This window comes from Phodopus roborovskii, unplaced genomic scaffold, assembly GCF_943737965.1.
Source record: "Phodopus roborovskii unplaced genomic scaffold, PHOROB, whole genome shotgun sequence".
Taxonomy (NCBI): Eukaryota; Metazoa; Chordata; class Mammalia; order Rodentia; family Cricetidae; genus Phodopus; species Phodopus roborovskii.
The window spans coordinates 14,914,902-14,929,805 of NW_026126567.1; the positions used below are offsets into that span (position 1 = coordinate 14,914,902).

At 40.3% G+C, this 14,904-nt stretch overlaps 1 protein-coding gene across 1 annotated transcript in view; it reads right to left on the reverse strand.

Annotated features, from left to right (window-relative positions):
- Positions 1-3,276: 3,276 nt before the first annotated feature.
- Positions 3,277-14,904, reverse strand: part of Mtbp (MDM2 binding protein) — a 68,738-nt gene continuing 57,110 nt past the window's right edge. The window contains exons 18-22 of the mRNA XM_051202503.1: positions 10,182-10,448; positions 8,197-8,431; positions 7,446-7,559; positions 4,230-4,295; positions 3,277-3,564 (exon numbers count right to left, since the gene is read on the reverse strand). Coding sequence (XP_051058460.1) covers positions 3,526-3,564; positions 4,230-4,295; positions 7,446-7,559; positions 8,197-8,431; positions 10,182-10,448 — 721 coding nt within the window. The 3' untranslated portion in view covers positions 3,277-3,525. The remainder of the gene's footprint in view (positions 3,565-4,229; positions 4,296-7,445; positions 7,560-8,196; positions 8,432-10,181; positions 10,449-14,904) is intronic.

The window sequence follows — 14,904 nt, forward strand, 5'->3', positions numbered from 1 at the left end:
TGGTTTTAAATACAGGACTATGATCCAGATTGTTAATATTTGCATATAGTGTGAGATCACCCATGGTTCATCATTTCTGTTTCCATAAGGACAGATATATCTTTGTGTAAGATCTGTGTTTCTGAAGACCTTTCTCAAAGAAAGGTTTGGTGTGTGGTGTACCTTTAAGCAAGATGCCTCAATCACTACCACAAGACTAAGGTGTAAGTCCTTCAGCTTTGTGGTTATTGATAAAAATGCTTACTTATATTGAGTACTTTTAATAAATGATCAAGTCAACTTACTATTGTTTATGCATTTGCTTTTCATTGGTCAGATTGTCAGAATTTACCTTTGCCAAATTTCAAATAGCTTTACAAAAGCTTATTAAAAATCCTGAAACTGCACATTTTAAGTGGTATCAACTTATAATTTTTCCTCAATTTGAATATATATTTAAAATGTTTATATTCCTGTTAATACATATGCTTCTTATTTTTTCATTTACTTATTGGCATATATTAATTATATACGTTGGGCTTCCTATAATCTTATTAAGTATGGTAGAAAGCCAGGATCCTTAAAAGAAAACAGACACTGTGTATGCCAACTTGAGAGATCCCAAACTAGATAAATTGTGGTTCAAAGCCTCTGGCTTTATAACTTCTGAGCTATGGGACACTGCACTTAGTCTTACTGTCCTTCAGTTTCTAATCCATAAGAGGGACTATCTACCTCACATGTCAGCAGTGGGACACATATGAAATATTACGAAGCATATCTGGCATGTAATTAGTCCACAGTAAATGTTGGTGATTAGCATCACCCTCTTTGGTACCTATGAAGCCTGCATTATTTTCTGCTTTTAAACTAGGAAACCAAGGCTATAAAAAGTTTTCATTTCTATAGCTATTATTGTTTCTATATATATAAATCTTTCCAAATCACCCCTGTTAATCCATTGTTCTGTGAAACTAGCTAGTCCCTTTTACATTATAAATGCCTATTGGTCTTCTTAATACATATGTACTGCTGTAAAACATTTTAAGACAAATTCTGCTGATCAAAGAGAATCTTTAAAATATTCCCTCATTCCTTGCAATATCCTGATATAAAGGTTTAGATAAAAGGAGGGAATTTCAAATCAGTAGCATCAAGGAATATGCACACTTTTTGAAGGCCTTAGTTTGGTTTCCACATGAGCAAACAGATCATTAGGCAAACCAGGAGGTAGAAGAGAGTACACAGAAAAAAATTGCAATGTAGTCCATAAAGATTCCTGAACACCAAACAAAATGAAAAAAGGCCAACACCTTCAATACATAAAAATTTCTTCTAAACCAGCAAGCAAAAGTCATTGTTCAAAATGAAAATGGACAAAAGGTAGGAATAAACAATATACATTTTGTTAACATGTTTCCAAAATTTCACTATTTCCATTCCTCAAGAAAGCTAAGGAGGATTGAGTGCATGCATGCTAGTTCTTCTGGAAGGCAGTTTGGAGATATGTACGAAAATGCTTGAAGCCTGCTTAAGTTTTACTTCTTAGATGTGATTCAGGAATAATCATCAGTGATGTACTGCAAAGAGTTTAAAATTTGAATTAAAGGAAAACTTAATACATTAAGTTCAATAATGAAGGATTAAATGCTGGTTTACTCATATTACATCACTACTAAAATAGTTTCCTATAGTTATTACATTTATAACAAATGGTAGTGAATACAAAAAATATGCTGAACACATTTTTCCAAGAGGCCCAGTATATCACTCCTTATATACATTCTGTTCTTCTCCTATGCAAACGTAGTAACTTTTCCAACTTCCCTAGGCACCCAATCACTCTGATCACAACTTTTACAAAATGCAGCAACAAAATCCACCTATCTTCCTTTTCTTCCATATAGAATTGCTCTCAGTATAAAATGTGTGCATATCACTTTTTCTTTCTTTACGTATAGAAGATCTGTTCTCAGCACAGATCTTAGCAACCTTAGAGCTTTGTCTTTCCCGTCCCCTAGGATGACTTTTACCTTTGCACTGTAAGTGCCATATGACTTCTCCGACACAGCCAGCCCACCAGCATCACTGCTTTTGTGCTTTGTAGCCTGACTCAACAGAGCACTCTTACCCAGCAGCCGGTCTGCTAACCTAGAGTTGCTAAATGATGGGTGGATGGGTGATATATAAACTGTGAGATGGCTGCCCATCAGTGACTGATGTCTTGGGAAGGACGAAGGCAAGATAGCACACTATTTCGTCACACAGAACAACACACTATCTACAATTCAAGTACCATTCTTCAATTTCCAACTTTGACTGTAGTAGAGCAATGGCACCTGAAACCCCAGAGAGCAAAACCACAGACAGGAGGATGACTGCACACAAACATGCTTTCTGATTGAAAAGTTTATAGTTTTTTAAACCAACACATAGGCATACTGAAAAATATTAATAGAAGTTAATATTTAGAAGATGGGATGGTGGTACTTTAAAAATCTTTTTCAATATTCTTTGCATTTTCCATGCTTTCTTTAAAATGATTTTAGATTTACATGTATGTGTTTTGTCTGAAACTATCTGTGCAGCACTTCTGTGTAGTTCCTGTGGAAGCCAGAAGGGGCATGAGATCCCTTGGAACTGGAGTTACAGACAGTTATAAACTACCACATGGGTGCTGTGAATTGAACCTGGGTGCTCCGAAAGAGCACACAGCCATCTCTCTAACACCTCTCCCAAACTTTCCACCATGGAAATTTATACTAAAGAATCAATGAGTCTTCTTTTCATAATTATTGTCATTTTTTCACTTTTGATTCCAAATAAACAATACTTCTGAAAATGGTGGCTCTGGCATTTCTAAGTTGGGAGCAGTCTGACTATTGCTGTTGGAATACATGGGGAGGGCAGTGTCTTAGTTAATTTTTACTTGCTATGATAAAACAGCAGGACCAAGGTAACTTAGAGAAGACAGAATTTGTTTGAGCTATGGTTCCGGCGGGTTGGGGTCCCTGCTGGTGAAGAAGAGGCAGCAGACAGCAGGTCTGGCAGGCACAGCAGAAGCTGGGAGCTCACATTTTGAACTAGAGTCAGGAAGCAGAGGATACACCAGGAACCCTCAGAGTCCACCCAGAGTGACACACTTTCTCCAACAAGGCCCCACCTGCTGGACCTCCCCAAACAGTTCCATCCGGGGACTAAGCGCTCAAAGGCCAGAGCTATGGGGGGCACTCTCGTTCAAACCACCACGGCAGACACTTAAGCAGGCCCAGTAATAAGAACATGCAATCCAACAAGTAAAGAAATATTACTGTTTATTGAACAATTAAATAACCAAGAGGTAAAACATTTAAAATATATAAAAATAACAGATTAAAATACTGTGAGGCTCTAAAAATAAGTGCATTAATTAAAAACACGTTAACCGAGCTTCACTACAACTTAAATACAGGACACGAGGGGCCCTTTTTACAAACGTAGCATCTGTCCTCTGAGTAAGGTTGACAGGCGGTAGACACTTTCCTTAGGAATGGGAGAAGTACCGGCTTACTTCTTGCTTATCCTCTCTAACACCCATTCGATCACCTGGGGAAAACAGAGACATGACTGGAGGATCACTCCACACAAAATACACACAGTAGAACAATTCAATACAACTTCAAAACGATGCTCTGCGAGACTTGACTGGAGGATCACTCCACACAAACTATACACGCTAAAACACTTCCATACAGCTTATTTAAGCCAATAGGAAATATCTGCAACTGTTTTTTTCCCATCCCCCCTTTTTTAAATCTTCAAAGATAACACAGAAAAATGTGAAGTAAAAAGGCAATATTCAACCTTTATGTTTAAAGATAATTTATTCTCCAAATAAACAGTATGTTGTGGCCCATCCAAAGCTGAGCCTGAGGAGTGCCCTCAATGGACCAGGTGATGACTCAACCTACTTTCTTACCTTTCTTTCAAAGTACATTTGGAAGGGGTCACTTCAAAAGAACTAAAGGAACCTTGAAAATGGCTAATCAAAATGGAATATTTTTTTCCTAGTTCTTTGGATTATGTTTTTCATTTTTCTCTTTTAATATCATTTGGAGAAAATCTCTTTTGAAAAAGCTATTACATGCTCTACCTGAGCCACTGTTGAATAGCAAGGACATTTCAGACGGATGCTGTTGAAAGACCATCTCTGTTGTTCACTGTAAGTGAAATACCAACTTAACTAATGTGGTTTCTGGAAAATAATGTACCTGCATCACGTTGTTGTTGGCTGTTTTCTTCATTTCTTCAAAGAGACCCCTTGATGTTTTAAGGTCCTAGACATTAATAAAGCACAGCATTTGAAGCCTTGTTCATTACAATACAGACAGCTCCTTATAAATAAACGAGGTCACCCTAAGTAAATTCTACAAGTAACACCGCCATTAGGGAGGCACTGCCCAGAATGAATGTACTAATGCAATCTCATCATGAAGTATAGAATACGCTAAGCAAACACACAGCGTGTCCCCTATCCTAGTCTCTAACAGGGTTGCCCCATGCTCACCTTCGCCACTGTACTGTTGAAGCTTTAGACCTTGGAAAATGAACATGAGGTTTCTACTAACCGCTCAGATATGATGCCAGGTAAGCGTGCCTTTTCCTTCTTCTTGCTGGCTATTTCGCTCCACCACAAAGAGGAATAAAACTATAGTCTTACTTTCTAAAATGTAATGATAAGGCTGGAGATTTAGCACAGTGGTGGAGCACTATGTGTTCCATGAACAAGGTCTGGGGTTCAATTAGAACTCATCAAATTAAAACTCAAAATTAAAAAGAAAAACTTATTTGTACAAAACAAGAAAAAAAAAAAAAAAACAAACAAAAACAGAAACAACTAACTACAGTCCTCTAGCAAGCACATGGTATGTCCCAGAGGCAGCCTCTCTGAACTCCTCTAGCATTTCTGTTTGTACCTTCCCGTTTCCACGTGTCAGGCTTCGCTGGCCCTTGATGATTTAGTAATTTCAGAATGACTGCGAATAGCATGGATCGTTAATGGTCAGATCTAGGTCTATGTACAACACGTCTTGTCCTGTACAGAGCAGCTGCATCACAGCTTGGGATCCATGATTACCTCGTGTTTGCTTTATTATATCAAAGCAGAGGCAGTGAATTCACGAGGCAATTAATTGTACTGCGGCCATGTCTTTTTTCCTTTAGCCTTCTACACTTCCTGTAGTGAAACTACCTGGTCAATGGGGATACCCCCCTTCCCACACACACACACACACACACACACACACACACACACATAACTGTGGTATTTCCCTCTCTCCCCCGATGGGTTAATTAAACCCATAACAAAGCTTTTTAAAGCAGCGCCTTGCCCTGGGCAGTCTCTCACTTCAGTCTGCTGTGGACTTTTACTTCTAACTTTACTATTTTTCCTTTGCCTGCAGATCATCCTACAGTCCGCCCCAGCTGTCTAGCTTCTCCCTAGGCCAGGCCATGGGGGACTTGTTTTCCTCATTCTAGGTCAACTTTTGTTTTGTTTAATTTAGTCCTGTATGTGCTCAGCTTGGTTTTCTAGCAGATTCTATAAAGGAGAAAAAACATATTTTAAACCTCTTGTGGGTTTGAAAGTGTCTTTAACAAGTCTTCACATCTGACTGGATTATAGACCAGATAGACTGTCACTCTGCATTACTAGCAGACAGAGAGTCACTTTCCCTCAAAACCTTTCCCCCTCCAGCCCCGTCCATATCACCCCATCCCCATTCAACTTCTAAATTCATGGTGCTTTTTACTACTTCTAGTAAGTAAGAAGTAAACTACTTCTAGTATATGAAGATACCATAGAGAAGTTTAATAGCATTTAATTCTCCATCTTTTCAATATGTAACTGCCACTTGCTTGGGAGATCCCAGAAATGTCGGATGCTTGGAGATGTGACATTCCAGTAGCTTGCTGTCATTTCATTCACTGACTTGGATAAACAGTGTCTTTTCCAGGAAGAGGTCCAAGTCCCTTGGTTCTAGGAACTTTATTATTATTACTACATATTTGTTGAGATTATAGTATGATTACAACATTTCCCACTTCCTTTTCTCCCTCCTACCCCTTCAGTGGCTTTATGGGCACAGTTTTCTTCTGGGGGAAATTAGTTTTTATAACTTTTCTCCCACTTTCTTACTCCTTCAGTGTTCTCTTTATGTTTTAGCCTCACTTGAGTCAGAAGCTATCCACAAAGTTGTCTAGTCCTTGGCTGTCCTCCTCTGTTTAAGAGAGAGACACTGAAAATTTGGGAGACCTGAGTTCTGGGCCTGGTGGCTTCACAAGGCTGGCTGTCACTGGGGACTTTACTGCCACAGACGTTGTGGGCACAGAACCATTTAAAGACCCCATATTCAGCGCCGTAGAAGGAGGTCATTGGCTCCGTGGGTTCGTTTAGCTCCTCCACCTTTCTCTGACTTCCAGTGTGTCTAGACCTACTGACACTGAGCCGAAGCAGCCTGAGTCTCACTGGTTTGTATTTCTTGTAGAAACAAGGTGGGCTTCTTAGAACTTTATTTACACTGCATATGCTTTCCTGCACTTCTTATAATATCCAATAGCATGTTTCTCTACAGCTTTTTTCTTTCTCCACTTGATTTTCCTGGTGACATCACTTTTCTTGAGAAGATTTAAATGAAGGAATTCAGTGCCTCTGCCATTTTGTAATTCTAACCAGAGACCTACTTATGCTTGCTGATTATGTCTAAGGCACAGAAGATCAACCGGCACCCAGGTTTCAGAAAGCTGACATACAGCTGTCTTCCAGCAGCTGGAAGACAGCTCAGTGGGAAAGAATGCCTGTGTGTAAGCATGAGGACCTGAGTTCAAATCCTCAGCACTGATGTAAAAGGCCGAGCATGGCTGGGTGCTTCCCTAACACCAGAGTTAGGAGGTGGAGATAGAAGGATCCTGGGAGCTCACTGTCTAGCTATGATAGCCAAAATTCCAGTCCATCTTTGACTTCTGAATGCATACACAATAACCAAGCATACACACAATGTACAAAAACACATGATTTAAGAGAAAAATAAACAAAGCTACCACCTGACCATCACCCTCCTCCCAACTCCTTATATCTGGCCAGTAACAGCTGCCTCATTACTTTCTAGAATAAAATAGTATACTCACCATTCAGCTTCATATAGCTTTATTATAAAATAATTACCAATTAATGCTAAAGCTCCAGCCTAATGAAAGGCCTAGTAGGAAAAACACTAAGGCTTCTGGTTGAAGCATCTTTCTGTACCCAAGACTAAAGTCAAAGAAAGCAAAGTGGAGCAGCTTTACTCCAGTATTTCTGTCTCCATTTAAAAGCAGTCTGGCAGCAAGGAGACACTAACAATACAAAAGCCCCTTGCACACTTAAAAACGCCTAGCAGAAACATCAGAGTATGGACCACACCCCACCACGGACAGAGCAGACCGCGCACCTTTAGGTAGAACTTGGAGATGTCGAAGAGTCTCTGGCTGCAGGCAGCAAAGCACTCGTGCGTCTCGGAGATGCGATTCCTCGTCAGGGTTTCCTTCACCACTTCTTTCAGCATCTTCAACAGAAAGGGACACACACGTGGCTGACACCGCTCGAAAAGGGTGCAACTGTCTCCACACTGTCTGAGCAGCAAAGGACTGTGAATTCGCCTCATTTGCCTGTGCTTAACACAGACGTGGCTGGTGTGACAACCCCAACCCGGCTGAGAAAGAAGATGCCCGAAACATCTACATGGCCGCCCATCACAGGACTCATGCTCAGCAGGAAACGCCTAGAGTAACTGGCGAAAGGAGCCGAAATCACAGGCTGTGACCTCAAGTCCGAATGTCAGTTACACGCTGCTGGGAAATGTACACACGGCAGGGAAATTTTCTCTAGGAGGAAGATTTCAAACAGAAAATAGAGGATTCTCTCATAATGTTCCTGTTTTGATGCACTGGCATGCCAACTTTTAAAATAGATAATTATGTGTAATGTGTGTCACCGGCCGATACCCCTTCCCACTTTCTCATCATCCACCTTCCTTTCCAGCTCTACTGAAAACTCAACTTGTGGCTCCATCAGCCTTTATCATTGCATCCCATTATTTTCACTTCTGGATGTTATTTCTTCTTCAGCTGGGCAGATGTTTTTAAAGACTCACATAGCAAAAGTTGCTTTCACGCAGATCTGAGAAAGCGGGAAGTCTTTACCCGTGTATGCTTCTGTGATCGCGATTCCTTAATCTGCTTTGATGATTTTGACACGTGCGCACTTTTTTGTCCTGAGCTGGTCTTGGCGGTGACTTTGGGAGCTTCACGATGAACTGGAAGCGCTGACAGAGATCGCTCGGGCCGCAGATTTCTGGATGTCCCCACATGATGGTAATGACTACTGCTGCAACTTGTTTGAGACAGCAGATAATCAGAACTTTCTGATTTTGTAAGTCTGTAAACAGGGAGAAAGTAACAATGAAATGAATCAACAACAGAGTCTCCTTTTTGCTTTAAATGTTACAACTATTTTCATTCAAGCATAAATTCAAGAAAAGAACAAACTCTTGTTACACTGCATCAAATAAGTGACACCAAACAATGAAGCTGTTGCTTTAGTTCTGCAAATTATTAATTGTGATAGTGTCGTCAACTTGACAGGGGCTAGATTTGCATGAGATGGCCCTGAGCATGCCTGGGCGGTGATGGGGGGACGGGCTGTGTGTGTGTGTGTGTGTTATTCTGACTCTACTGACTGCAGTGCACAGACTCATCCTAATATGGGAGGGCCACTCCCTGTCCAGGGGATGCTGCACTGTGAAAGGGAGCTGAGCGGCATGGTGAGTTCATTGCTCTCTGCTTCTGATTGCAGACAGGACATGTGTAACTGCTGCAAGCCTTTACCACTGTCTTCCCCTGCCATGAAGGACTGTAAACCTCAACTGTGAGCTGGAAGAAGCCTTTTCTCCCTCACTTTGCTTTTCTCGGGGTACTTTATCAGAGCAACAACAACAAAAATAATAACTAGAGCAGCAATTAAAACAGAAGGCAAGTGATAACTAGAATGGTAGCTAACATGAAAAGCAATAAGCAACATGAAGACACCCTCCATTTATACACTTAATACCCCAGCATGCACCCATATTTTCAGTAAGGAATTTTAAGAAACCACAAACCTCTGTGTTACAATATCTCCGCAACTGTTGGTGCAAAATAAGTAATGAAAACAAATACAACAAAAAATTGTTTTTATTTGTTTTCTAAAACATTTATATTTGCTTTCACGATGACTTAAAAATGTTCTCCTTTTTCAAAACAGGCAGTAAAGCCATCCCTTCAGCTCCACAAAGGCTACAGTATACTTTTCTGATTATAAATCTTTTCAATGGTATGCCTTTCCAACTCAATCAGACATAAAAAATGCCATGAAATAACAAAGTTCTCATAAAAATCATTTAGCTATTCTATAGTGGGAGATGATAGCGTTCTCATATTTTCACCTGTTCAAAAAGACTTGAAAGTTTTATTTCTACATATTTTATAGTTAGTTTTAAAGGCTTAAACATAGCCAGAATTTACAGTGTATTTTATATGTCAAGAGCCTAAATCTGATACCTGGTATAAAGATTTATAAACTCAGTATTTATTTCTATCAACATCTAAATTCTAATACTTTTGAACTATTTAGCTAGCAAAATAAAAGTATCTTGAAAAGTTCCATAAAATGTACTACATATGCTTTAAAGCTATAGTCACGTGTAACAAGTGGTCATTAAATGGGTATCTGTGGGGCCCCTTGCTTGAGGGCCAATGTAAGCAGGAGACAGAGAGGGCAGAGAGAGAGAATTAAGAACGTCCACTCTCAAATGCCACCTTCAACAGTGCAGCTGAGCCCTTCACTTACTGGTGACATCTCTACTGTTCTTGACTTAACAGTTTTATAGTCCCACTGTGCTCACCAACTGTGCATTAGCATAGAAAGCCAGAGTTCTTTTTTTCCAAGTCATTTCTTTTTATACCTTACAAGCAAAAACCAGTTAAGTTCTCAAAATCCAAATGAACTTCCTAGGATAAAGGAATGAATCTAAAATCCTATGCAGAAAGAAAGCAGCACAAAAACACGAGACAAATGTGAAAAGCGACCCTCCAGACAGTAAAACACTTCTCTGGAGACACCATTTCTGTGTACTCGATGGGTCCGTCACCTTTTCTGGGGGTAATGGCAGTTCGGATCCTTAGATCTCCTTTTCAACCCGGAAACTTCAGCTCGGAGGTCGCTTTGTAGTGCTTCTCCGTCGGGGACACTCCGAGGCTCTGACAGAACTGCAGGGGACGGGAGAGGGCTCAACACAGCGGGGACTGGAAAACTGTCTCTGGTGCAGGTGGTCTGGGTCTCGTAAGGAATAAGACGAGACTGGAGTTCGGAAAATCCCCCATCTCTTTCTAAAGCTTTTTGGTCATCCAAGCAATATCTAAAACGAGGAAAGAACATTCAAATCCAACATGCAGGAGAACAGTAGGATTTTTTTCCCTTTCTAAGAGAAACCAGCCAGACACTGACTTAGAAGTGCTCACTTGGGTTTCCTAAGAACTGTTGGGAAGTTGGCTGGGTGGCCTACTTCTCCAGCAGCTCATCTCTTTTTCAGTCTGCTACAAGATGGGGAGATTTACAAATGTGAACAGCTATCTGATTCCTCTTCCACTGTGCTCCGTGGCAACAGATGAAGTTAATCCTTTGGATTATTTCCAAACCAGCATAGCTGCTGTTCTAATACTTCTTAAAACTCCTGCTGCCCTGACCACCCCCCCCCCCCAGCACTCCAGCAGGACAATGGGAAGTACTGACTTCCGCTGGAGAGGGCAGGTTATTTTCAACACCAAGACTTATAGGAATAAGGAGTTCACAACTGCCTCACCTGACAGCTCAGAACAGTTTCAAATCTTGTACTGCAATTCACTCCTTACCTGACTGACACATTTTCTTTCAAACAGGTTGGGTGCCTGCATATCTGGTTTGGGGTTAAAACTAACCCAGTGAATCACTGACGTATTAGCTGTGCAAATGCTTCTGGACTCAATATCCTGTGCTAAGCACAAGGAAACATATTGGGAAAGCATCGGTGGCCTTGGAAAGCTCTCCACTTCCTCCCCTCTCTGTAACTGCATGGAGAGCACAAATGACATCACCCAGGGGAAGTCACCCAGGGGACTGTCACCCAGGGGAAGTCACCCAGGGGACTGTCAACATAGGAACCTTTCTCTGTCATCTGCCCCCTCCACCTGAAAAGTTATTCTAACATGGTCCCTAACACGGAGTTCATCTCTCACAGAATACATCATTTCTCAGAGATCTGACAGCTCAATGAGGATTTCAGAACCTTATTTTCACCTTAGGATACGGATTTGATTTCAAAGACTATAGTCCATAGATTTATATCCTGGTTCCTTTACCTATTAGCTATGTGATCGGCCAAACTACTTCATGCTGCTGCTGCCTGACCTGTAAAATGTGATTTGTAGTACTTATTGAAGGAAGCTCTATCAGGATTATTTGTGAGCAGTGTAATTGGGTCAGATTCTGAGACATGCAAACTAGCCACCAAATGCACAAGGCTGCCTCTGTCACCATCAGACTTATTTTCCACCACTGCAAGTCTTAGAACACACCAGTCACATGTAGTCTAAGTTGCATAATCAGAATTTAAACTCAGTTGGTAACTGTGGAGCCTAACCACTTCAGTATAGCATATCTTAGGTTAAGGTATGAGGGTCATTTTACTCTAGCCAGTACATGGCTGCATTTTGTAAACTGCTGAAAACCTGAATAAATACACACAGACTAACTCTGCCACTTACTCTTTTAAAAGGGGTTTAAAAGTGATTCTAAAAGAGAAAGAGAATGAATATATAGAACAGATAGTAGACTAGAGTTTAAGGTTAGGAGAGGGCAACGTTGTCAGTCCAAGGGCTCAAAATGACAGAGTAGGATGAATAAATCTAGAGATCTAATGTCCGCAAGTGTGCTAACATTAGACATTAGATGCTTATTACACATGAAAAAAAAAAAAAAAAGAGGTAACCACGTGAGATGTTGGCTATGTTAACCTGACTGTATTAACACTGTGTTACTTACGTGTCATATATATGTACATGTATATGTATATGTATACAGGTACTGCTGCTTAAGTTATTCTAAAGTGTGATACAGTCTGAAGGAAGTCTGGCTAAAATGTCTGCACTATGAGAAAGTAGTTCTTCAGCCAAAGGACTGGCCAATGGAAGAGCAAGGCTAGATCACAGGTTTCAATGCTCGATTCTTTGTCTAGACTGTGACTTAACTTGTTTTGCCACAAAACAGCAGTAACCCTGAAGTTATTGATACTCTATCCTGGGATGTAAATAAAACATCCAATAAAATTAAGAACCATGAATTTGTACAAAGACTCGGGACAAGAAGCAATACAATATCTGACTAGCCTGTATATAAAACTGTTTTAATAAGAAAAGCTATCCTTCGGTTATGAGGATATTTTTATGCTACACTGTTTTATTTCTAAGATGTGGACTTTTAACTGTCTCACAATCCCAGGAGCTCCCAATGCCCTTCAACTGAATTATGCACATTACACTTGCTTCCTGCACTGCCATTAAAATGTCCTTTAAGACAAAGTGACTTGGTAAAAGGAGAGACACAGGGTACAAGGTATATATCTGATGTTAGGGAAATATTTATGGTTAGAAAAATGATTAATAGATTCATATTTTCTACAAAAGAATAGCTAAATGTTTTATGGGTCCCATGCTGGCTATAGTTTTATGACAACATGATATAATCTGAATGCCTCCATTAGATGGGACTGTAGGCAAACCTGAAGAGCATTTTCTTCATTAGTGACTGATGTAGGAGGGTCCAGACCAGTGTAGGTGGGACCACCCCTGGGCAGATTGCCCTAAGTTCTCTAAGAAATCAGGGTGAGCAAACCATGAGGAGCAAGCCCTCTAAGGCCTCTTGCATCACTTCCTGTCTCTGGGTTCCTGCCCTGTTTCAGTTCCTGTCCTGACTTCCTTCAGTGATGAACTATGGATACGGAAGCATAAGCCAAATAAACCATTTCCTCTCCAACTTGCTTTTGGTCATGGTGCTTCACCATAGCAAAAGTAACCCAAACTAAGCCAGGTCCTAACAGAAAAAAATACCCATAAGCTATTTTGTTTTGTGACTAACAAAAGAAAAAAAAAAAAAAAACTGTCTTCAACATATAGGCAGTGAAGAAAGAACTTTCTCTGTAGTTTCAAACTACTCTGAAGTTTATTTCCATGCTATTATCTATACGGAGCATAGTGTGTGTCCTCACCCTATAAACTCAAGTGTAACAGCAAGTATAAGGTTATTAATGAAAACCCCAGAGCCAGATAAAACGTATCTCCCTATGAACCACTCATTAGAGAAGCTTCCTAATGGGGAAGTGAAAAGTAGATATTATGAAGACACACGGTATGCATGCATGCATGAAATTATCAAAGAGTAAATTAAAAGAAAGAAAAAACACAACAACAAAAAAAAAACTGACTAAGGGAGGCCATCTCTTACAGAGTAGTTAGTTCCTTCGGTCTCAATGTCCCCATCTTAATAAGCACAAATTTATAGTAAGGACAAAGAATATAGCTCGATTTGGCTATGGACTAGGGAGATTACAGAGGGAAACTACTCCACAATGAATGTGTTTCGTGATACTGCAAATAAAATACCATGAGGGTTTAGGGCACTAATGCACAAATATTCATTTAATATTTTAATAAATGAACATGGATAACATTGTTTACAAATTCAGATGCACCATTAATTTATTTCTATATTAAATTAAATCAACAAGGGAAAGGAGGGAGATGAGGCGGCAGATAAACAAAACTAAATTATGGTGCTTGAAGAACAACAATCTACAACTCAGTCATACGACAGACACTCCAGCTAGCTGTCGAGATGAAATTATTGTTTTATTCAAAGTGGTGCTTCCATGAGCTTATAAGGCCAAGGAAGCAAAATGCACCTGTGCCCTGGGTACTTTCTCAGTGTAACAAGGAAAATGTTACTGGTAGAGCTTTTTCTCAGCAGGGGCACTTTGTGATAAAGTAAACCGTGCTACTGGTTTCCCGCTCTCAGATCTGAGTTACATGCAAAATATACAGAATTCCTATTTAAGTTTCTTTAATAGATAAAGATCATTATATGCACGCATGAATATTAAATAAAATGTTAAAAATAGAATAGAAGGCTCCAAACCTGTCAAACAAAATGAGGCAGATAGAACTCAATGGTCATAGTATAAGGGAACAGGATTTTACATATAAATTTAAAATCATAGGGTCAGGTGTGGTGTCACACACCTTTAATCCCAGCATGAGGGAGGCAGAGGCATGCGGATCTGAGTTCAAGATTAGCCTTGTCTACGTAGCAAACCAAGGCCAGCCAGGGCTACATAGTGAGACCTGGTCTCCAAACAGACAGTCAGAAAGACAACAGCAGTTGGGAAGATAGTTCAGTAGGTAAAAATACTTGCTACACACCAAACCAGACCCCATGAACTTGGATGTCAGCAAGGAGGACTGGGCAGTCTGAGACCTCTGGCAGTGGAACCAGGATGTATCCCTAATGCATGGACTTTGGGAGCACATTCCCGATGGAGGTTACTCTTTCAGTCTAGATACACAGGGGAGTGCCCAGGTCCTACCCCAAATAACTTGACAGATTTTGATGATCCTCCATGGAAGGCCTCACCCTCCCTGGGGAGTGGATGGGGTGGGGGTCGGTAGGGGGCATGGGAGGATGGGAGGAAGAGGGAACTGGGACTGATATGCAAAGTAAGATGATTTATAATAAAATATAAAAATAAAAAAGATTAATTAAAAAAAGAGCTTGCTATGCACAAT